We start from the raw sequence: 25172 nt of genomic DNA, 5'->3' as shown, positions 1-25172 counted from the left end.
TATATTGCATAAAATGTAGACTTTGATGGAGCTTGTAGATTATGGGCTTCCACATAGGATAAATTGGGCAATTTAAATGTGAATTTCAAAATGTGTCATTTTTTTGAAGTCACTTTTTTAGGGGCAGTCAAATTTCTGATGAAGACTCATCAGAAATGAGTCTTCTGATCCCTTTCCTGGAGAATATAGGCTTAATTTCAGCATTCTGCAAGCCAGGTGGGAAAGATAATTGGGGAAATAAAATTTCACTATGTACATTTTAACTTAATTTCCATTTGTTCAATATAGTGTCCCTGCCTTCAGTTATACCTATTATCTCTCATTCCAGAAATATTTTTGAAAAACTATATCTAGAGCTTAAAGCTCCCATCTTCTGCTAGGGTAGGGAGAAGCAGTTGCTTGGCTGCATGGAACGGGACAGATATCTGAGGGACAATTTTCCTTAAAAAGGTTTTCAACCAATTCTGCTTTGAACTCCACCTCCAGCCCCGTATCTAGAGGTGAATGGTGCTGCTAATTCCTGAGAATTTTACAGATTCCATGGTGTAAATCATATTGCTTATTTTTTTCCACTTCTGGCTTAGGTTTCAGATTTTTTTTCCTCGGGTCTATTAGACCAATTATCAGTTACCATCTATGTTTTTTGTTTGTTTGTTTTTTGTTTTTGTTTTGAGACAGGTCTCACTCCCGTCGCCCAGGCTGGAGTGCAGTGGGGAGATCACAACCTACTGCAGTCTCAACTTCTCAGGCTCAGGTGATTCTCCCAACCTGGACCCCCTCCCGTAGCTGGGACTAGAGGTGCGCCCCATCATGCCTGGCTAATTTTTGTAGTTTTAGTAAGGCAGGGTTTCACCATGTTGGCTGGGCTAATCTCGAACTTCTGGGTTCAAGCAATCCACCCACCTTGGCTTCCCAAAGTGCTGGGATTTGTGTGAGCCACGGGGCCCGGCCACCATCTACTTTCTAGCTCTCCAAAATTGTGTTTGTTTTGTTCCCCTTCTTGTTCTCTGCTTGCTTTATGCCATTGAAAAAGATCCCTTTACTTTTTTTTTTATTGTGGTAAAATGTATACTTTCAAATCAACAATTTTGAACAGAAGTACCTTTTCCAAATATCAGTCATTGCCAATGATCATATTTACCAAGCACTATTTTTAATAAGTCTAAATTGTTAAATCTCAAATCGGGGGGGAAATATAGAGGATATGGAGTAAAGGTGTAGATTTTTTCCCTTTCTTTTTTTTTTTTTTGGAGACATAGTCTCGCTCTGTCGCCCAGGCTGGAGTGCAGTGGCCTGATCTTGGCTCACTGCAACCTTTGCCTCCCGGGTTCAAGCGATTCTCCTAGGTCAGCCTCCCGTGTAGCTGGGACTACAGGCGCCTGCCACCATGCCCGGCTGATTTTTGTATTTTTAGTAGAGACAGGTTTTCACCATGTTGGCCAGGCTGGTCTTGAACTGCTGACCTTGTGATCCACTCACCTTGGCCTCCCAAAGTGCTGGGATTGCAGGTGTGAATCATGGCGCCCGGCCTGTTGTAGATTTTAAGAAAATAAAACTGACAATTTTAAAGAGTGAGCTTTACCATACATCTGCAGGGAAAGTTAGGCAGCTTCTAGCTGGGATAAATGTGCTTGGCAGCCTGGAAAGACTGTGGAATTCTGTTGGTATGAACAGTGGCAAGCAGACTTAAAAGTTAAGGAATGTGGACTTGTTAAAGTTAGTCCTCTTAGATTATATATGAATTGAATAGGAACAGTTATTTCATCAAGAAATATTGAGCAGAGCTGGAAGTAGAGAAAGAAGTTAGGACTGATTTGATTTTTAAGAGGAAAAACATCTGTTTTTGATTTTGTGCACTGCCCTCTCTCCAAGTGCTTTTAAGTATCTTTAAAGATGCCTAGATGCAAGATGATCTAGTCTCCATGAAATAAACCATGTCTTAAGGAATCCCCTATGCATCCATCTACTTGCTTGGCCATTGAAATAAGTTGCCCTACAACTTGACCATATCTCAGATACGAGTTTATTTAAGTTGCCTCTTTTGAATTAGACTATGTGATTTAAGAATATCGTGAAGTAAATTAAACAACTGTTGGTGGCCATCTGCCTCTGATTATCTGAGGTACAGTTTTCCAAACTGTGTGTTCTGGGAAACATCAATAACCCGTAAGTTGGTGAATACCATATGGAAAAAAAACCTGTTTTTGTTTTTTAAATTTTCTTGCTTTACTATATATAAGAAAAATATGAAATATATTTATATAATTTTATAGTGCTATATATAATCTGCCTTTATGAAATGGAATGCCATACAAAAAAGACCAACAAATAACATTAGCAATCACCTGATTTATGAACACACGGATTTATGAACACTCTAACATGGTTTTGAGGTCTAGGAATGATAATGTATTTACCAAAATGCCACGTCGGGTTTCAGATTTATTGTATATGGTTATGTATCGTGTGTCTCAAAATTTCAAGAAATATTTGCAATACTTAAAAATGTTTTTCTTCTTAAAATAAAAACATTTAATTTTCTCACATGTTTTTATCAGTTTTGTCGCTATTTTGTGGGAGTTACAAACAGATTTTTAAAAATCTTCAGAAGTTATAAAATCATGCTGGAAAGAGGAAACATACAGTTTTATTATAATACAACAAGGTTTATGGTCAAATGTTATAGTAAGTTTGAGAGATGAAGTCACAGGATTCAGAGGAGAAAGTTACTGTGGACTGATACAGTTGGGGCACACACTGATGAGGAAGTATGATTTGAAATAGGACTTGGAAAATAGTGACAGCTGGAAGATTGTCCTTCTCAGTCTCTCACACTCTCACATGTCTTGCCATATGCCAAGATTGCAAAGCTCTGACTGCTTTTTACCCAAGCCATGTCTTAGAGTTCTGTTTGCAGCAAGCAACTTTAAGAGATGAAGTAAAGTCTCCTTTTTGGAAAAAGAGCAGGTTTGATTATTAGTTCCTATAAAATGGCAGTTCCCCAAGCTCACTGTTCTCTCCAGTAATGCAACCTGCTGTGTGTGCAAATATCCATCTTAGCCATCTCTGTTGCCCCTGTAGGGCTTAGGGACAAGGGGAATCAATGCAAACATGATACTCATGCTGTTTGTGCTGTTGTGATTAATACAATTTTTGTCACTGGGCTAGACATTTCATCTCTTCTGCCAATTTTCATGATACAGTAATAGACTATTAGCTTGTAAATAGGGTAAAATAAAATCCCAGACCTGACACTGGGATAATGAGAGATTAGTATGTTTTAGAAAGCACTGTTCAGTAGGAATGTAATGGAAGGGACCTTCATTGGGGGCTCTGAGTAGCCAGCAAGTTTATGAGGTTAGACTTTCAGTAGATTTGACTTTTCAGCCCTGATTATTGGAATCTAACTCATTCTCAAGCTTTAGCTAAAATATTTCCTCTTTAATGAAATTTATGTTAATATTCCTAGGCAGATCTGTATTCTGAAAACACTTTGCTTATTCTTTTATTATAGTTTAGTTTTTTATTCCAATTATGGCTAATTGTTTACGTATTTGCCTACTGATTCTTTGAGAGTAGAAGTAACATCTTATTTCTCTCCTTTTCTCTGATCCCTTTAGCCCACTGCCTTATAATAATAATAAATTTTGTTTATTGAGCATTTTCTAGGCATTATCTCATTTAATCCTCACAAAATCATCTGGGTAAATAATATGATTATTCCACATTTTACAAACGCTGAAACTGAGATTTGGAGAGGCATTTGAAGTCACATCCTTAGTAGAGGCCAAGCCATAAACCCAGTGTTATCTGCCTCTAGTGTCTGAGCTCTGAATGATGGGATTATAAAGATTCCCACAAACAGTATCCCCTCTCAATACAATCAGCTCTCCATATCTATGGATTCAACCAACTAACTATAGGTCAAAAGTATTTGGAAAAAAATTTCGATAGTTGCAACTGTACTGAACATGTACAAACTTTTTTCTTGTCATTATTCCCTAAACAATAGAGTATAACAACTATTTACATAGCATTTTCACTGTAGTAGGTATTAAGAATAATCTAAAGATGATTTAAAATACATAGGAGGATGTGCATAGGTTATATACAAATGCTACACTATTTTATAGAAGGGACTTGAGTATCCACGGATTTGGTATCCATGGAGGGTCCAGGAACCAATCCCCCACAGATACTGAGGGATATTTCTTGAATGGTTGAAAGTAAATATATTAAGGAGTAGATGGTGACCCTGAGGGCATTAGTTAAATAGGGCCCAAAACTTGACAAGGAGGGTCACTGAAAAGTGAGTTGCAGAGTTTTAAAAGCAAACTGTGACTACTGAATATACAAGTTCATTACTCACTGTTATCAATAATTTTATCAAACCAAGTTTCTCATGTAATATTCTCCTAGCAAAACAAACTATAAAAAAAAGTACTTAAAGTACCATAAGGAAACTCATGCACAACACGCATGCATGCCCATACACTTACCATCTGACTTTAATTCCACAGTAACACATGCTATTTGGTCTTAGGTATCTTTCCTTAGCTCAAGAGTTATGGTTACCTACATTCTAAAAGGGAGCATCACTTCTTGTCTTTTAAGTCAGTATGTTCTTATCTTCTGTTGATTATCCCAGAAAGTCCAATGGTCAGCTTCAGTCATCAGATCATTTAGGTGTTGTAGGGCAGGGGTCCCTAACCCCTGGGCCATGGACTGGTATCGGTCCATGGCCTGTTAGGAACTGGGCCACACAGCAGGAGGTGAGTGACAAGCGAGCAAGTGAAGCTTCATCTATATTTACAGCTGCTGCCCATTACTTGGATTACTGCCTGAGCTCCACCTCCTGTTAGATTGGCAGCATCCAGTGAGGGATCTAAGTTGCATGCTCCTTATGCAAATCTAATGCCTGATGATCTGTCGTTGTCTCCCCTTACCCCCAGATGGGACCATCTAGTTGCAGGAAAACAAGCTCAGGGTTCCCACTGATTCTACATTATGGTGAGTTGTATAATTATTTCATTATTACTATGTAATAATAATAGAAATAAAGTGCACAAAAAATGTAATGCACTTGAATCGTCCTGAAACCACCCACCCCCACCCGTCTGTGGAAAAATTGTCTTCCAAGAAACCAGTCTCTAGTGCCAAAAAGGCTGGGGACTGCTGTTGTAGGGAATGTGTGAGGTAGTTGTTCAGCTCATTCAGAATAAAAGCCAGAGTGCTTACAGTGGTCCAAAGGCTTACATAATCTGTCCCCAACCCCTTTATCTCTCTGACTTCATGGCCTATTTCTGTCTCCTAATTCGCCATTCTCAGACCACCTTGATTAACCCTTCATCCCTTCAATCTTTGCTCAAAGGTCGCTTCTCATGAGGGCAACAGCTCTCCAATCTCCAGCCTTTCTAATGCTTCTTGGGGTGCTCTCCTTTTTCTTTTTTTCATAGTATTAATCTTCTCCTTACATACCCAATTATTTATTTATTATTATTATTATTTATTGTGTCTGCTCTTTTTTTCTCCGCTTCCCCCTAGAATGTAAGCTCCATGAGGACAGAGCTTTGGTTTTGCTTCATCGACATATGCTAGAACATGCCCAGAATGTAGCAGACACTCAAAAAATATTTGTTGGTTTAAGTGAATGAAATAATAATGAAATCCTATGAATCAATAAGGAAAAGACAGACAAACTAAATATAGAAAATGGGCAAAAGGTTTGAACAGGCATTTCATAAAAGAGGATATCCAAATGGCTAGAAAAGAGATGTATAGATGCCTAAAGTCTGCAATGATTAGGGAAATGTCAGTTGAAACCACAATGAGAAATACTATTACATATTCCCCTGACAAAAAGTAAATAACTAGAAATACCAAATGTTGCAGAAGTGAGAAGCAATGAGAATTCTTATAGTAGTATAAATGGATACAATCCTTTATATTTGACATGATATAACAAACTGGAATATGTGCATACTCTCATGCTACCACTTATTCCCAGAAATGCACTCTGAAGAAACACTTGCTCGTGTTTATCAGAGTACAAGTCCATGAATGTTCATACCAGCAGTGCTGATAAGAGCCAGAACTGGGAACAACCCAAATGTCCATCAGCAGTTCAATGGACTACATTATAGTATATTTGAACAATAAAATACCACACAGCAATCAAAATAAATAAATTGTCCTAGACATAATATGGATTAATCTCTTAAAGACAAAAAGAATATCACAAAACAATTATTACAGCACGATTGTATTCATTTAAAGTTCAAAAACCAGCAAAACTAAGCATGGATAGTTTAGGAATGCACACTTAAGTGGTAAAACATTAGCAAAAAGAAAGAAATGATCACTTCTCACTTCTAGGTGGAAAGAGTTGGAAGTGTGAAAGGATGTATGAGGCAGGGGTTTCTGGGGTGCTGGAAATGTACATTTCCTTCCACTCTTCGGTGGTTACATAGATGTTTGCTTTGTAATAATTATTAAATTGTACATAAATGTTTCATATACTCTTCTCTGTGATTTATTTCTCATAATTTTTAAAATGGCAATAAATTGCCGGATCTTGTAGGATATTCCTTTCATTTGGAACTTCTTAATGTTCTAGTCCTTGTGGCAAACCATCTTGAAAGAATATACCCTTTTTTGATTTGGATCTTTTAAAAATCATTTTATGTATGTATGTATTTATTTATTTAGAGACATGTCTTGCTCTACCACCCAGGCTGGAGTACGGTGGCACAATAATAGCTCACTGCTACCTCAAACTCCTGGGCTCAAGTGATCCACCCACCACAGCCTCCAGGGTAGCTGGTACTACAGGTGCACAGCACCACACCCAGATAATTTTTTTTTGTAGAGATGAGATCCTGCTATGTTTCTCAGGCTGGTCTCAAGCAATTCTCCTGCCTTAGCTTCCCAGAGTGCTGGGATTACAGGCATGAGCCACTGTGCCAGCCCTGATTTCAGTCTTTTTCACTGGATAAGAATATAATATGATCAATTCCACAGTCCTTACATTGCAATTTACAAGAGATATTTCACAAGTATGTAATGAAGAGGAAGGGACAAAATTAAGTCAACTAAAGGCTTTGCTTTTGGGGTAGGCTTAGTGTGAGGTGTGCTAAACACTCAGTGGGAGTGCGCTGCTGTCAAAATAGGCCCTGGCTGCTGCTGCTGGGGCTGACTCAGAGAGGGAGGGTTTCTCCATCTTTTGTCTTGGGAAGAAGAATTTATTGCAGGCCACCTGGTAGATAAGATGCAGGATGTTGTGAAATTTAGAGTTCCAAGATGTTTTTCAGCCAGAGACATTTAAGTATTTGGCTAATTCTATTTTCAGATACTCCCCTTAGGACTTGCTTCTTTAGTCAGTTCATTGAGCATTGATATTTCTAGCCATGGCTTTGGATAAAGCAAGGAGACCATTCTTAATCTTATGCCTTGTTATTATCTTGCCAGTACTCCATACAATGTAGAATCATCTCTTATAACAATGTGGTTGTTTTTCAGCAAATATTAATAGCAGATTCTGCATCTGAATCTCTTTAAAGGTTAAGTGTTCAGGATAGCATAAAGCTGGGGGTGATGATGAAGAATCATTTGGTAAACCAGCAAATAAATACATACTGAGTGTAGAAATGCTTCTTTAGCCAATGATGCAGCCTGTTTGGGCCAGGCCCAGAGGAGTGGTGACTTCTGCCAAATAGCAGTGACCTTGTTCCCACCAAGAAATAACTTACTGTGTCTCAGTCTCACCATGTTTATTCAAAGTGGTCTTTCCTATTAGTAGTTGCTGAGTTTCAAGATAAAACGTCAAATATTGAGGGTCACTAAGGAGATCTGTATCTCTTCTGCCCACAAAGTCACATGGGCTAGGAAGGGAAAAATCTGACCCAGTAATAAAAACAGCCAGTGGCCACATTAAACTACATCATCTAGGGAGGATCCGTACCCTACCTTTGGTTTTGCCTTTATTGACATGTAACTTTGGATTAATAATGTAACCTCTTTAACTTTCGATTCCCATTTGTAAATGTGAGTGAGGTGTTTCATGGGTAACCTGGAAACTTGTGAAAATGAAATGAAATAGAAGATGCAAAACTGCTTTTTTGACTGTAAAACTCTACACCAGGGTAAGGTTACTTTTTAAAATTTTCAAATTATACATTTAATATTTATTATTCATTACAACAACCCCAAAGATCAAAAGTGCATGAAATTAAAAAAAATTCCTGCACCAATCTTAGTCCTCAGAAGGGACCACATTTGATAATTTAGTGCTTACCTTTCTACACTTTATGAATGTGTGTGCATGTGTGTGTGGGCTGGTGGGTGGGGTTAACAAAAAAGGGATAATATCCTACTAACCAGTAAAATACTAAGTAGCAATTTTTTAAATGAGGTAAATTGTCAGATACTGACATGGAATAATTATACTTTATGTGTAAAAGTTACAGAACAACACTTATGATAGAGTTTATGCAGACACAGAGTTTATACATGGCTACTTCTGAGAAGAATATATTGCAAACGAATGAGGTAATTTTATTTTACTTCTCACCACTCTCTACCATTACAATTATTTTCTTAAGCATATATATTTTCATAATAATTATTAAAGACTGTGCAAGAGGAGGTGGAGCATAAATCAACACAATGGAGACAATATGATACTACTGAAGATGCAAGTGTAAGTGATAGAACATAAAAAAAGTTTTGAAAGGAAAGAATGTACAAAAAGATATTGGAGGCTGGGCGCAGTGGCTCACATCTGTAATCCCAGCACTTTGAGGCTAAGGCAAGCAGATTGCTTGAGCCCAGGAGTTCAAGACCAGCCTGGGCAACATGGCGAAACCCCATTTCTACAAAAAGTACAAAAATTAGCTGGGCATGGTGGCACATGCCTGTGGTCCCAGTTATTCAGGAGGCTGGGGTGGGAGGATCACTTAAGTCAGGGAGGCAGAGTTTGTGGTGAGCCAAGATCTTGCCACTACACTCCAGCCTGGGTGACAGAGTGAGATCCTGTCTCAGAAAAAAAAGGAAGAAGCAATTGGAAAATGAAATAAAGGAAGTAAAAATGAAACTAGATATGATATGATTTTCAAAAGCATTCTTTTAGGGAATGAAAAAAAGCTGATCACGCTGTTTCTGCTGCCAACTTTCTTGTTACGCATGACTCTCAACAACAGGATATTCCGCCCTGCAGGTTAGTTCTTTTTAACGGCCTTATGAAGAAAAAGGTAAACAGAAATCAGCATAAGCGTTTGCCAAAAGAGGAAGAGGGGCTAAATATGACCAGTGCTCAATTATTTTATAGTTTAAAGTTTTTATATCTCATATTTTAAAATTCAGAAAACAGCCACAAATTTGGGGAATGGGCAGGAATGACAAGCTAATGGAAGGCAAGAATCGCTGAAAAGTCCCGGCATTATAAAGTTACAGAATTTTATCCGTAGATATAATTGCTCTCACCGTCTTTAGAGACTTTCTATCAACAAATCCTGCCACGTCTATGTACAAAGTCTACCTTGAATCTATCTACTTTTTCCATTTTGGTCCCCATCCACTCAGTTCAAGTTCACTCCCACCTATTTCCACTGTAGTGGCCTCCTGATTAGTCTCTCTCCTTCTACCCTGGCTCTCCTGCTTCCCATGTCATTCCTTTTCTCTCAAGAAAAGCAAACCATCTTCCTAAAATGCTCATATGATGAAAACCAAAATCCTTCTCATGGTTTCCAGGCACTGCACACTCAGTCCCTTGCTCATTTTTTTCAGTCGCCTTTCAGGTTTCCAACTCTGCTAACATCTTTTTCTCCCTAGTCTTTGCACATACTGTTCCTTCAGTAGGACTGAAATGCTCCTTCTTGCTACCCTACAGGATTCAGTTTTTAAAAAGCTTCCTCAAATCCCTTCTCCCCTAATCTAAATCAGGTCACAATTTGCATTTCTTTGTATGGTATTGGTTTTATCTGTATGACTGAAATGCTCCTTCTTGCTACCCTACAGGATTCAGTTTTTAAAAAGCTTCCCCAAATCCCTTCTCCCCTAATCTAAATCAGGTCACAATTTGCATTTATTTGTTTGGTATTGGTTTTATCTGACTTCCCAACTCTGTTGAAGCTGTGTAACAACTACTTGGAGGCTCATAAAACTATCCTCTCTACTTTTGTGTTTATTTTATATTTACCATAACATATAAGCTTTAACACTTTTCCTCTGATCCTATAAACTAAAAACAACACTTGTTGCCTGATATTCTCTTAACTACTTTTTCAAATTTCGTATTTTACAAAGTTTATTTTCCTTTTCATGATTAATTTATTGTAACCCTATTAGAGTCATGAAATGCTCTAATTTTTGAATGACCACAGCAGGCTCGACTAGAAGCCCAATGTGCCATCAATTGTGCTATAGAACCAGCTAGAATGCCATGATTTTAAAGTTCCTAACAAGATGTTGTGGGCAAGAAAATGAACTTGAAATTAACATCAGATAACCTAACAGAAATGTCTGAAGTTCAATTGTTCTGCCACTGTTTTTGCTCCAAAAGTCTTTTATTTGAAAAGGACTCTAGAACAAGGATATAAGACTTCTTTTAGTTCTAGCTTTTACTTTGGATAAATCACTTTCTTTTTTTGTTTGTTTTAAATAATATTATAAAGAGGTTAAGCTCTATATTTTAATTTCAGATACAAAATTCCACAATTTGGAAGAAAAAAAGCACTCAAAAAATACCAATGTTTATTTTTTAATAAAGCAATAATTCAAAACAATTTTTTTCTACTCATTCAAAAGGTCATAACCCAGGAGTGCTGTTTATACCAGATGAATCTACAAAGCCAAGAACAGGAATCACCGTATCTCCTTCAGTAGACCTGATACTGTGAGTCTTCTCTTTTCTGTTGACATATTTGTGCAACATGCTGTAGTACTGGCCCTTCGGATTGAAAGTATACAGTGATGAAATTTGCTGCCACTCTTTCATGCTTGGAGTGTTATATTCTTTTGGATGCGAGCCCTCAAAGAAACATTTAATATTCTCTTTTGCCAATTCAGTTGCATGCTCTGTGGCTTTACTTTTAAGGATCTGCTGCTCCTGTTCCAAATAGATTTTCCAGAATTTCAGCTGCAGAAAACTAACTGGAGATAGGCATCGGGTGACAGATGTAAAAATCAGAAGAATGATGATAACAACTGCTATCAAGATCCAGCCCAACACCTTAAGAAAACACAACAAAATAGTAATTTAGTTACTTGGTTTTTTACAAGAAATTTAAAAATCCTCAGATAAAGTTTCAACTACTCGCCAGTTATGATGATGAACAAGCAACAGTTTTAGGTCTTAATTCCTTAAGAGTAAGGTGTCACAGTAACCTCCGTAGCCGCCCAGTACAACTTCTTGCTTGGAAAGTCAACTGTAGTCCAAGTTATGCACTATGATTCTGCCCAGGGAGGAGCCCATACCATTCCCTTAGAACTCAAAATGTGGAATTTCTGCAAATCCTGGGAAAGAAGTGTTCATTTTAAAGAACCTCTGAGCTTTCTAAGTCCAGTGGTGGCTTTAGAGCCAGACAAACCCATCTTATTGTATAGACCCCTTTAATTGTAACAATTCTGCTTTCTATTGGCTGGGCAAACAACTTTACTTAGACTCAGTGAAGTCACTATATAGTGGAGATACGAAACTATTACTTGTAATGGCAAAACCGCAATTTTGCACCCAACAGAGCTGCTGTGAGACGTAAAAATAATGCAGGAGGTCAAGGGCCTAGCGCAGTATCTGGCACAGAGTAGGCGTGCCCACTCTCACTCCCAGTTTCCACGATTCATGTACAGTGCCAGCCAGATACTACGGGAATGCGTTTTTCTCCTTTTCATTCGTTTTATTCAGATATTCGCTTGACGGCAAATTAGATGCAAGGAGCCATTCTAGATTTTCTTAGGGTACTGTATATCTGGAGAAAAGTCACCGATTTTTCCCTCACCCCAGCGGCCCTGAGAAAGCTCGGCCCCTCGGCTCCTCCCAAACGCCCCCAGCGCCAGCGGCAGACCTGCGACTGAGCCTTCAGATCCTTCAGGAGGTCCTGCACGTCCGACGCCTTGGCCTGGTTGCACGGCACCAGCGGCAGCTCCGCGGCGCAACTGCGGTCGCGGCCGAGGCACAGGCGCTGCGCGAAGGCCGCGCTCCCGGTGGCCGCACACTCGTAAAAGGCGCCCCCGAGCAGCGCCACGGCCACCCAGGTGAGGGGCGCGAGCGCGGCGGCCGCGCTGATTTGCGCGCACACCAGGGAGCCGCGCAGCGCAGGTCCGCAACTCGCGCGGGCGTTGGAGCAGCATCCGGTGAGCAGGCGCCACGTGCGTGCGCTCAGCACGTAGCCCAGGAGGAAGAGCGCGAGCGCCGGCACCAGCAAGAAGACCAGGCCGTAGGGCAGGTTCCAGGTGGCGCTGCACGGGCACTGGAATGCCACGGCGGAGAAGATGCGCTCCCCGCCCGCCGTCAGCAGGGTCACCAGGCCGTAGCCCAAGGCGCTGTGGTGCTTGAGGTGCAGGTCCAGCACCGCCCGAAACTTCTCCATGAGCCTCGTCCCCCGGGGCGTCGCGCACAGGCCCAGGTCCTTCTGCCTCTTCCTTGTCCTGCTTGTCAAATGGTTTTGGTGGGATGGGGACCGGCGCTTTCCACTCTGCGAGAAGCAGCTTTTTTTTTTTTTTAAGGGAAGAGGGCTTCTCAGACCTTCCTAAAGTTTCACTTTCTCATTTCAGCCACACCACCTCTGGTTAACAAACAGAACCAGGCAAGCAAACACCCCCAGGACCTTGACCTCTCTGGCACCCACCCCGTTCCAAAGGCAGAGGCACCAGTTATCTTCCCCCTACAATTCAGGAACTCTGACAGAAGATTGACCTTGTTCCTTTATTACCACCAATCTGACAACGAACCAGGAAACTAACCTTCTTGACCCACGGCCGCCAGTTGGAAAAACTGGGAAATACCAGATTTTCCTCTATTGCAGCCACCCTAGTTACTAAGCCAGATCACAGTAAAACCAAATAATTATCAAAAAACTGATTACTTACGGGAAACATTATTCAAGGACAAATTTCTGGTTCCTCTTCCATAAGCTAAATCAGCAAAGTCCAGCTCAAGTTCTGGTACTTCTATGATGTGCTTCACCCTTTCTGTCTCCCTACCGGACAGAGCCACCAGCCTAGTTCACACTGAGTCTTCTCTCCTCTGCCTGATCTCCTTCAGGACATTAGACCAAATATACTGTATTGATTTACTCATCAATACAATGTTCTTTTCTTTCAGATATGTCATAACACTGTCAATGCCTGGAGGAGGGTAAAATTCTGACTCTGACCACCAAGCTGATCTGCACAGAAGGGGATACATGATTATTCAAAGAATGCTAGTTGAACCCAAAATTTCAAACTGCAGCTACATCTATCTAATGTTGTTTCCTCCACCTTCAGTTTTCTCAAGGCAGCGTTGTTCTGACACAAACACTGTAACCACTTCTGTGATATTGAGCCTTACTCTGTGTGACTCCAGAGTGAGCTGAGGTGTGCTTGAAAGAACATGGGCTTTGAAGTCAAGTGCATCTTGTCTGTGGTGTGTTTAACAAGTATGCCCCTCTGAGACACAGCATCCTTATTTGTAAAAGAAGGATAATAGTGCCCACTTTTCAAGATTACTGACATGAGTAGATTGAGTAGCATATGTAAAGTGCCTTTACATATAGGGTATGTCTGTTAAATGAATGATCAGTGTGAGAGTTTTCCCCTTAAAATGCAATTTTGGGAATAGACAACAAATAATTACATTGTACATAACTTAAGAATCTTGATGAATACTGAATTTTGAATTTTAAACAAGGATCAATTCAGTGGATAGTATTAAGTGACTCAGTGACTCTGCTACCTTAAGAGAATTGGTGTACACCTTAGCTGTCTGCTTCACCACAAGGAGAGTATCTGGATATGGAGCTTGGGTGGGCAGTTCACAATGAAATGGTTCTTATTGGTGCCCATCCACTAGGCTTGCCTTATTTTATCTGGAAAGAATAGGTAGCCCATGGAACCAAGTGAATTTTTAGAGAAGGGACAAGAAATGTATTATTCTTTTCTTAGTCCAACTTGCCTTCTTAACTACTCCCTCTCCAACACCACCAGCAGGGTGCCTAGCGTAGTGCCAAAAGCTGTCATTCCATAGTGATGTGGTAAATAGACATCTTTTTTCTGTGTGTTTAGAGGCCAACCCCAGATGAGGGTCTTCATGGTCATGCAGGAAAGTTGGGGCCCTCTTCTCTGAGATTAGACCAGATACAGCTAGGCTTCCTGTCAACTTGCAGCAAAGTTGCGTGTTTGAAGCGAATCACTTCTGCTCTGACTGTTATCTTTGTAATTTGTCATCTCCCAAGATAAATTTCTTCTCTTGTGCCTTGAGTAACTCTCCTCTTACTGCTGGACTCTTCTTCATCTCTACCATAATACTCTAAGATGTGTCCTCTCTCCTCCACCCTTCCCATATTCCATCATGCAGAAACATCACTATATCCACAACCTTTGTGCAGATGGCTTTATCCAAATCTCCCCTAACTGAAACCTAATAAAAATGCATCCTTCTGTCTTCTTGAGTGAGATTAATTTATTCTCCCACATCTCTCAAACCAAGAGGGATGGCTGGCATTTTCCTGGTTACCTGCTGATAGCCATACCAGGGTTTTACCACTGTGCTGTAATAGTTTATCATCCACTGAGGCTCAATCTAATCAGCACCATCTCCTCCTTCACCTCATTCCTATGGTCTGTTTTCATTCCCTTCATTTATTAAGACTCTAATGAAGTCCATCACCTTCTCTTCCCTGGCTTCTGTTATTTAGTCAAGGATTTGTTTGAAATATGTTTACTTACAGAAACTTTTATCTATCAGCCCGCTTCCCCAACTAGATTAATTCGTTAACCAGTTATTAATTAGTTTATTTGTTCATTCAGTCATTCATTTAAATGTTTAATAAATACTCAGAATATGTCAAGTACCTATCAAAAGTGCCTGGTATTGCTGGATACAACAAGGAAGAAGACACAGGTATCCTGCCGTCTTTGAACTTATAGTAGAGATGATATAGGAAATGGAGAGGAGGGGTCCTAAAGATTATGCACAGGATAAATTGGAGTTAGAGAGTGTCCTGAAAGAGCCTCTATGAGAAACTGACATTTAATCTGAATGAGTCTGGGGTACAAAGGAGCTTGGTTAGAAAGAAGGCCAGAGTGATGGGAGCATTGAGAATGACAGGCAAGTTGGCACATCATGAGGCCAAAGCTGCAAGTGGAAGGTCAGGTTTAGGTGCTTCACAGACCAGAATATGTAGTCTGCAATTCTGCCTCTGAAACTTATCACAGACTGAGCTGCATCCTGACATATTGTCTTGTCAGCTTGTGTCTCTAAACACCATCTCCTGGGTTTGCTACTTCTGTGCTCTCCCAAACCCAAATCTCCCAGATGCAATGATCATTCAGAACTTAGTACAGGTTTCTATAATTGAGAGTCCAGGTTTTGCCTGCCAGCCTGAATGTTTCCCCAGCACTTGGTCTTGAGTCTAGTACTCTGCCATCCACTCCCACCACCACTGGATTGACTGGTTCTAGCTCTGGGTCTATTGAAGATTCCCAGCCCTCCATACCCAGGTCTGTTCTGAGAGGATATTGCTCAGAAGTTCAGCCCTTAGTGGAAATTGACTTAACACCCTAATGGTGTGGAGAGGTAGACTAAATAATATTTTAAATGTCTTTACACTTTTGAAAGCCTGTGATTTGCTTCAGCTGTTAAGAAATGAGTAGTAGAACGTCGTCGGCAAAGCCTGAGTCCTGTCCTCTTGCTCTCCTCCCTGGACAGTATGAGCTTCACCACTTGCTCCACCTTCTCCACCAACTACCATTCCCTGGGCTCTGTCCAGACACCCAGCTTCATCACCCAGCTGGTCAGCAGTGCAGCCAGTGTCTATGCAGGCACCCGGGACTCTGGTTCCCAGATCTCTGTGTCCCGCTCCACCAGCTTCTGGGGCGGCATGGGATCCGGGGGCCTGGCTGCAGGGATGGCCAGGGGTCTGGCAGGAATAGCAGGCATCCAGAATGAGAAGGAGACCATGCAAAGCCTGAATGACTGTCTGGCCTCCTACCTGGACAGGGGGAGGAGCCTGGAGACCGAGAACTGGAAGCTGGAGAGCAAAATCCGGGAGCACCTGGGGAAGAAGGGACCCCAGGCCAGAGACTGGAGCCATTACTTCATGACCATCAGGACCTGAGGGCTCAGATCTTCACAAATACTGTGGACAATGCCCGCATCGTTCTGCAAATCAATGCCTGTTTTGCTGCTGATGACTTCAGTGTCAAGTATGAGACAGAGCTGGCCATGTGCCAGTCTGTGGAGAGCGACATCCATGGGGTCCACAAGGTCATTGATGACACCAATGTCACTTGGCTGCAGCTGGAAACAGAGATCGAGGCTCTCAAAAAGCAGCTGCTGTTCATGAAGAACCATGAAGAGGAAGTAAAGGCCTACAAGCCCAGATTGCCAGCTCTGGGCTGACCGTGGAGGTAGATGCCCCCAAATCTCAGGACCTTGCCAAGATCATGGAAGACATCTGGGCCCAATATGACGAGCTGGCTCGGAAGAACTAAGAGGAGCTGGACAAGTACTGGTCTCAGCAGATTGAGGAGAGCACCACAGTGGCCACCACTCAGTCCACCGAGGTTGGAGCTGCTGAGATGATGCTCACAGAGCTGAGATGTACAATCCATTCCTTGGAGATCGACCTGGACTGCATGAGAAATCTGAAGGCCGCTTGGAAAGCAGCCTGAGGGAGTTGGAGGCCTGCTATGCCCTGCAGATGGAACAGCTCAATGGGATCCTGCTGCACCTGGAGTCAGAGCTGGCACAGACCCAGGCAGAGGGACAGCACTAGGCCCAGGAGTACGAGGCCCTGCTGGACATCAAAGTCAAGCTGGAGACTCAGATCGCCACCTACCAATGCCTGCTGGAAGATGGCGAGGACTTCAATCTTGGTGATGCCCTGGACAACAGCAACTCCATGCAAACCGTCCAAAAGACACCACCCGCCCAATAGTGGATGGCAAAGTGGTGTCTGAGACCAATGACACCAAAGTTCTGAGACATTAAGCCAGCAGAAGTAGGGGACCCTTTGAGGAGCAGGAGGCCAATAAAAAGTTCAGAGGTCAAAAATAAAAAATAAAAAGAAATGAGTAGTAGAGTCTCACATTAAGCACAGTGTAAAGCCAATGGTTATGGGTTCCCTTTGGTTTCCTTTAACTGCAGTACTTTGTTTTTCAGCACTATCATTTTCAATGTCAGGAATGGGTTTCAGAAACCACAGAACATTTCTTGGAAAAGAAACTTCTTGAAAGGAAATGCACATACACACTGTGAATCTGAAAGTGTCTTGCAATTGTCTTCATGTGTGCTAGTTCTCAAACATTGTTCTCTGCAGCTCTCATAAGAATACAGACTAATGGCATGACCCTGCTTGGAATATGACTGCTAGATTCTAATACAACATTAATCTTGGCCCCAAGACCCTCCAAAAAGAGTAAAATCAAATTAATATTCAAATATCTTAGGTAACATATGCAAGAAGAAATGCCAGATGCCAAATTAAAAAGTTAGTTTACAAAATCTGACACTCCTAGTCTTAAAGGGAATATCTTTCTGAATGTTAAAATTTGTGGATATATTGCTCATGTTAGATAACATATTTGAAAATCTGGAACATGCTGTTGTCTTCAGATATTTTAAATGTTTATAAAAGTTTTTTCCAATGGAAGTGTAAAGCAGAAGGAGGGAAAGATCAGACCCTTTCCTTGGCACAGAGATGTCATTTGTTAAATGGCAATCCCATGACATTTCAAAAAAGCCTTTTAAAGATTTTTATTCCTCTCTTAGTGTGAATTTCCTGCCTATCACAAAAGTTTAAGTACTTATTGATTAACACACTAATTTTTGTTCTTGCAGCAGATAATTATTTTAACTCTGTTAAAAGAAAAACCATAGCCAAATTAAATTTAACAGAGTTTAATTGAGCAAAGAATGATTCATGAATCTGGCAGCCTCTTGAGCCAGAGTAGGCTCAGAGAGAATCCCATGGAAGATTTATAGACAGAAAAAGGAAAGTGACGTACAGAAAACGGAAGTGAGGTATAGAAACAGCCTGATTGGTTACAGCTTGGCATTTACCTTCTTTGAACACAGTTTGAACAGTTGACCCCCTTTGATTGGCCAAAACTTGTTGACTGGCACAACAGTAGGTTACAGTCTGCTTACATTACAGAGAAACCTTTAGGCTGAACTTAAGATATGTAAGGAGGCTGCTTTAGGACAAACTTGATTCAACAACTTAGAGAAACTAGATATGGCCAAGTCTTTGTTGACATCATCGTTGCTACCATTGTTGTTGTCACTGCCATCATCAATATCATCTGATACGCTGAGGCTATTAATAAAGGTCCTAGTTAGTTTTCCTTCTGTGCTTTTTACGACCTATGTCTATTAGCAATTTTGGTGAAACAATGTTTTCTCATTGTCTTAGTCTTTCAGTCTGCTATAACAAAATACCTTAGACTAGTTAATTTATAAACAAAAATTATTTCTCACAGTACTGAAGGCTGAGAAGTCCAAGATCAAGATGCTAGCGGATTTGGTGTCTGGTAAGAGCCTATTCCTCATAGATGGCAACTTTCCTGTGTCTTCACATGGTGGAAGAGACAAGGCACCTCCCTTCAACCTCTTTTATAAGGGCACTAATCCCATTCACAAGAGTGAAGCCCTCATGATTTAATCACTTCTCAACAGGCCTCACCTCTTAATACTATTGTATTGAATACTAAGTTCCAACATAGGATTTCTGGGGGGACACCAACATTCAGACCATAGCACCCATCAAATCAAATTGTTATTTCAGAGGTGAGAGAGAGAGTTGGAGAGAGAGACAGAGAGACAGACATAGAAAGAGAGAGAGAGCCACAATATGTAGCTACAAATTTATATATCCACAATATACATCCAGAATATATCCACAAATTTTAACATTCAGAAATATATTCCCTTTGGGATTAGGAGTGTCAGATTTTGTAAATTAACTTGTTAATTTTGGCATCTAGCATTGCATCTTGCACGTGATACCTAAGATATTTGAATCTTAACTTGATTTTACTCTCTTTGGAGGGTCTTGGGGCCAAGATTAATGCTGTATTAGAATCTAGCAGTCATATTCCAAGCAGGGTCATGTCATTAGTCTGCATTCTTATGAGAGCTGCAGAGCACAACGTGTGATAATGTGTGATAGAGCTTTGTTGTCAATGGGCACTTATCGTCACAATCTCAGTTCTCCTGAACTCAAATTTCCTTTACTAATTTATGATATATGATCAAAGATACGAATTTCCAAAGAAAACAATAATAAATAACAAACAAGATTAAAGAATAAGAATGAAGAAAATAAAAATAACAATAAAACAAAATTTTGAGTTCTTCAAATTATAGATGACACTATTATAAAATCTCAGAAATTTAAATGAACTCTGTGGAGAGCATAAACTGTCATGGAAGATCTTCCCAAAAAGAATGCATCACTTGAAACTTGCTACAATGTCAAGTTGTAGAGTACTATTTAAATAAGTTATGTAGTATTGGTGCATAGAATACAAAGTAGATCCATACCATTGAGGTAGATCTGTATGTGCTGGTATGGATGAAAAGACATGGAAGACATACTAATTGGAAAATAAGCAAGAACATTTCATGCAATCCATTTGTATACAACAGAAAATTTACTTTTCAAGAAAGCAGAAGAATGGAATCATGTATTGAAAAGAACTGTGGCTATTGACAAATATAGCTCAGAACTGTGGCTATTGACAAATACAGCTTGCTGGAATCAAAGAGATAAGAAGCTTACTAAAATTTGGGAGAGATTTACAGTCAAAGGAATCACAAGCCCAAGTAGACCTATGGTCTTCTGACATTACGTAAGAAGGACACGCACTAAGAGAATTACACAGTCCCCAAGACGAATATATGCCCATTAGTACATGGCAAAGGAAGATAACAGAAGACCCTCCGGAGAGTGGAATCCTGAAAATCAAGGAACATTTCTGTATACTCAAGGTAGGGACTTTTATGGCTTTTGCCAAGTGGTAATTTAGTAAGCTTCTTATTTCTTTGATTCCAGTAAACAGTATTTGCCAATATCCACCATTCTTTCCAAGACATGGTTCTCAGATATACTCTAGCATTTTGCTTTCTTGCCCCATCCTCCGTGTCTCTCTCTCTCTCCCTCTCTGTCTCTCTGTCCCTCTTTCCCTGGTCCTCCTATCTACCCTACCTTCCTCTGTCTCTTCCTCCCTCTCTATCTAGCTCTTCATGTCTCTCTATCTTTATCTCTCTCTTGCCATTACTGGTATCCTGCATATACATGAGTCTATGATTTTCTGTGGAAAAGCCACAACTTTAATTTGATCTTTGCCATGTGTATTTATCCAATTGAATACCTAAATTTTATCTGCCCTGAAATTCCTTAATCTATTGAAAGGCATTATCAATAGGTGGAGACACCATGCTTTTAATTTTACCTATCCACAGGTTATTTTAATGGGCTTCATCTTTCAAGCCTTTCTCAATTTCTGACTTAGTATTTGGAGTTTAAAGCCTGTTAGAATTCGCAATTTTGCAAGGCCCCAATTTTCTGAAATAGTTCCATTCCTTCTCATATTTGTTAACAAAGCAACCAATTCTTTTCTTGAGTTTAAAAAGGCTTGTAAAAAAAAAATAGCTAGTAGTGGTAGGCGCGCAGGGCCGGAGACGCTGCAGACCTGCGACCCGGAGCAGCTCGGAGGCGGTGAATAATATCTCTTCAAGTCTGCTATAAAAAATGGCCTCCAATAAAACTACATTGTGAAAAATGGGGGAAAAAAACAGAATGGAAAAAGTAAAAAGTTGAAGAGGCAGAGCCTGAAGAATTTGTGGTGGAAAAAGTACTAGATTGACGTGTAGTGAATGGGAAAGTGGAATATTTCCTGAAGTGGAAGGGATTTACAGATGCTGACAATACTTGGGAACCTGAAGAAAATTTAGATTGTCCAGAATTGATTGAAGCATTTCTTAGCTCTCAGAAAGCTGGCAAAGAAAAAGATGGTAAAAAAGAAAAAAAGAAGACAGTGAATCTGATGACAGCAAATCAAAGAAGAAAACAGATGCTGCTGACAAACCGAGAGGATTTGCCAGAGGTCTTGACCCTGAAAGAATAATTGGTGCCACAGACAGCAGTGGAGAATTGATGTTTCTCATGAAATGGAAAGATTCAGATGAGGCAGACTTGGTGCTGGCAAAAAAAGCAAGTATTGAAGTGTCCTCAAATTGTAATTGCTTTTTATGAAGAGAGACTAACTTGGCATTCTTGTCCAGAAGATGAAGCTCAATAATTGTTCACATTGTTTTTTTATATATATTTTAATATATATAAAATTTGGGTCTTGGATTTTGATTTACTAGTGTGATGAAATAACTACATCCTAATGAAAATCAAGTTTGATATGTTCATTTTGAAAGCGTTGGAAGAGTTGTTGGGGGGTTTTTTGAATCCATAGCACTGATTACTTTGAACAAACAAAAGCTTTCTGTAGTTGCTTCCCCTATCAGAAAAGAACATTTGATACCATGGTATATTATTTCCTCTTCATTAAAGAACAGCTTCTCTAAATGTTTGGGGAAATGTCCATAGTCATTACTCAATCAAAACTTGTGTTCTCATAAGCCTAAGGACCTTTCTAGATTTTTTACATGTTTTTTTTTTGTGTGTGTATCCATAAAATGCATATGTAAATTTTTTGTTTGTTTGTTTTTGAGCATTCACACAAACAAAAAAATCACAGGTAAGCCCATGTTTCTGAGATGCCATTATTCCGAGCAAAATAAGAGATAATCACTTCAAGTTAAATTGAAAATTTTCCTGAAGCCATGCATTTCAAGTGAAATAAGTAATTCTAAATAGGACAATTTAAATTGGATAATTTTAAAGCATCTATAATTGCAGTGGTTTATTTGCAAAATTCCTAAAAGGAAAAATTTTATCACTGCCATCACAGCAGTTTTCCTCATCCAGATGAGGAAACTAGACAAATGCTAGTGTGTTTTAACTAGCTAAACAAAACTAAATTAAATGAACATTAAAAAATTTCCCTAGTGTGCCATTCCTTAACAAAATGTTGAAATCCCTGTTGCTACATTGACTAAAAGGTAATGATGAATGGAATATGTAAGACTTGGCTCATAGAAACCTAATCAGATGGTTAGAGATGTTGGCAGTTTAGGACCTGCTGCTACAAATGTGTGAACAACCTTTTGTAATCTAACCTATTGACCTGCATGTTTTTTCTTTACCCCAACTCATTCCTTACATGTAGGTTCAATCTTCACTTTGCTTTACTGGTTCAGCAAAAGCCAGGAAGAACAACTTTGTAGTAATCAGAATGTTATTCAACTGTATATTGTTTACTTTATTGTAAATACTGGTGAACAGTGGTTAATAAATAGTTTTGTATTCCTTTAAAAAAATAGCTAGTAGTTGCCAACACACAGTAGACACATTATTTTCCAATCCTTTCCCTTAGAGTCATATTTTCTTTAGCTACATAATCTTCCTCCAAGTTAATACAGAAGTTGGCTTTACCAACCACCACATAACAAGAATTGTCATCTATCTAGCCTCCATTATCAATTTCTATGCTGTCCACCACTGAACTGCGAAGCCCATGCCACATATTTTAGGGTTTTTAAATTAATAAAGCACTCTGCTTCAAATACCAATATCTGTTCAGAACTAGCCACCAGGTTTCACCTAACTGCAATGGAAAGAGGAAGTATGGTTCTTTCCCATGCCTTAAAGGCAGAGAACCTGACACGGACGAGTACAGGAAGTCTCCACCACATCTTCTATGACCAGTCTTTCTAAACAGTTCCCCATCCACCCCTTCACCTTTCTTAGCTGCATTTTTTCCTTATTATATGTAGCAGTTTTATCTTTCATTTGTTGCTTGTTAATTTTTGTTCATCTCCTCCACTAGATTATACATTCCAAGAGGGCATGGATAACACCTGACTTAATCCTCTTTCAGTTACACAGGTCTTGGCATAGTGCCTAGGACTTCGTAGGTGTTCAGTACACATTTGTGGGAACAGTGAGTGAATCGATGAATGAATGAACGAGAAGCAGGCTTAGATTTTCTCTTCTCTTACTGCAGAGCCAGCACCATTCCTATTTTATTCAGCTTAGAATGTGAGCCCTTCTGCACAGGCCATGCCGGTCTGAGCACATCACACAGCTCAGAATAACGTAAGGAATCTTGAATTGCCAACCTTGTGGAAAACAGTAGGTAGCTTATCCACGGAGGAACAAGGCAACACCAGGAACAAACAAGGTCATAGGTTAGGTTCCAGGTGCAGCTGAAGGGCCACCTGGACACCTACTCCCATCCACTTTAATCAGAGTCACCAAGCCACAGTGGGGGATGGTGGAGGTGCAGGCCTGGGCAGAACAGGGACTGTCCCAGACTTCTTCCTGTTCTCCTTCCCACTCAGCTCAACTGCTTTTGTCTTGTTTACTCAGCACAGTTCTCTTCCCCACTAGCCCCACTCCCCACTGCCCACTATCTTTCCATACCCACACATAACTGAATTATTTATGGGAGGGATTTTTTTTTTACTTTATCTGAGAAAGCAACACAAGGGCAAGAATTTTTTTTTTTATATTTTACTTTTAGATTTATTTTAAAAGTTCAGAAAAAAAAAAGTTCACCTCCTTTGTTGGAAGCAATGAACCAATCTTGAATAAGTTTCATTCACAAGTAGATTCAGAGCTTGACGATCTGTGACTGTACTTTGGCATGATACCTGACCTCCTCTGGTAGTGCCAGGCACCTGCAGTACTTACCTGATTAAGGTAATTTAAGTTTGGCTGCTAATAACACTCTCTGGCTCTCCTCCAGACTCCCTGACTGTTCATCCAAGCCTCCTTCATAGGCTCTCCCTCCTCCTCCCAACCATTAATATTGGTACTCACTAAAATTCGGTACTTTCCACATACACACCCTGAATAATCTCCTCTTGGCACCACCACAGACTAGACATGTGACCTTAAGCAAGGTAGTAGATCTCTCTGTGCCTCAGTTATCTGTAATATGAAAATAATATTATCTGCCTCATTGGGTTGTTGTGAAAATTAAGAGTTGAAACATACAACATTCTTCTAATAGTGCCTGGCACATAGTAAATGCTCAAAAGTGTTGGTAATGATATTATTCTCTTTTCCTATGGCTTCAACAACCAACTCTGTGTTAACATTTCCAAATATTCATCTCCCTTTCCTAAGTTCTACATGGGCATTTTTAACTGCCTAGAAGATATCTTCACTTATTTGTTTAGCAATCATTTCAAACATAAAGTAGAACTCAGCTTATGTTACAACTTATTTTTCCTGAATTTTGATGTCAGATAAGGATATTAATCTTTCAAGCTAGAAAACTCAGGGTCACTGGTGATGCCACTCCATTTCTTGTGCAGCTTAAGTCTGCTTCAGGTCCACCCCTCAGTGTGGACCTCTCCTCTCCAACCTCACTGAATGTGGTCCACATTCTCATTACATCACCTCACTGCAGTTTATGCCACTCAGTCCTGTCAGAGTTAACTTCCTGAAAAATGAACATGTCATTTGTTGTTGGTGGGGATGCAAAATGGTGCAGCCACTTTGGAAGGCAGTTTGGCAGTTTCTTACAATACTAAAATACTCTTACGATATGATCCAGCAATCATGCTCTTTGGTATCTATCCAATTGATACCAATTGATATTTCAATTGAGTTGAAAACTTATGCCCACACAAAAACTTGCAAATGGATGTTTATAGCAGCTTTACTTGTAATTGCCAAAAGTTAGAAGCAACCAAGATGTCCATCAGTAGGTGAATGGATAAATGGTAAATAAACTATCGCACATCCAGACAATGGAGTATTATTCAATGCTAAAGAGAAAGGAGCTATCAAGCCATGAAGAGACGTGAAAGAAACAAATGCATATTACTAAGTGAAAGAAGCCAATCT

The 25172-nt window shown here is 40.0% G+C and overlaps 1 protein-coding gene and 2 pseudogenes across 1 annotated transcript; 2 read left to right on the top strand and 1 right to left on the bottom strand.

Moving 5' to 3' along the window:
- Positions 1 to 10743: 10743 nt before the first annotated feature.
- CALHM6 (calcium homeostasis modulator family member 6) lies at positions 10744 to 12886 on the bottom strand. The gene is made up of 2 exons (XM_004044571.5): positions 12060 to 12886; positions 10744 to 11227 (listed from the first exon to the last, which is right to left on the bottom strand). Exons 1-2 carry the CDS (start codon positions 12582 to 12584, stop codon positions 10805 to 10807), a joined length of 948 nt encoding a protein of 315 aa, XP_004044619.1. The 5' UTR covers positions 12585 to 12886; the 3' UTR covers positions 10744 to 10804.
- A 3019-nt stretch (positions 12887 to 15905) lies between these two features.
- On the top strand, positions 15906 to 17188 carry LOC109027419 (keratin, type I cytoskeletal 18-like; annotated as a pseudogene).
- Positions 17189 to 20867: 3679 nt separating this feature from the next.
- Positions 20868 to 21538, top strand: LOC101128720 (chromobox protein homolog 3-like; annotated as a pseudogene).
- The last annotated feature ends 3634 nt before the right edge of the window (positions 21539 to 25172 follow it).

The sequence above is a fragment of the Gorilla gorilla genome, chromosome 5 (genome assembly GCF_029281585.2).
Source record: "Gorilla gorilla gorilla isolate KB3781 chromosome 5, NHGRI_mGorGor1-v2.1_pri, whole genome shotgun sequence".
Taxonomy (NCBI): domain Eukaryota; kingdom Metazoa; phylum Chordata; class Mammalia; order Primates; family Hominidae; genus Gorilla; species Gorilla gorilla.
This window is presented reverse-complemented; position numbering and strand designations above follow the sequence as displayed.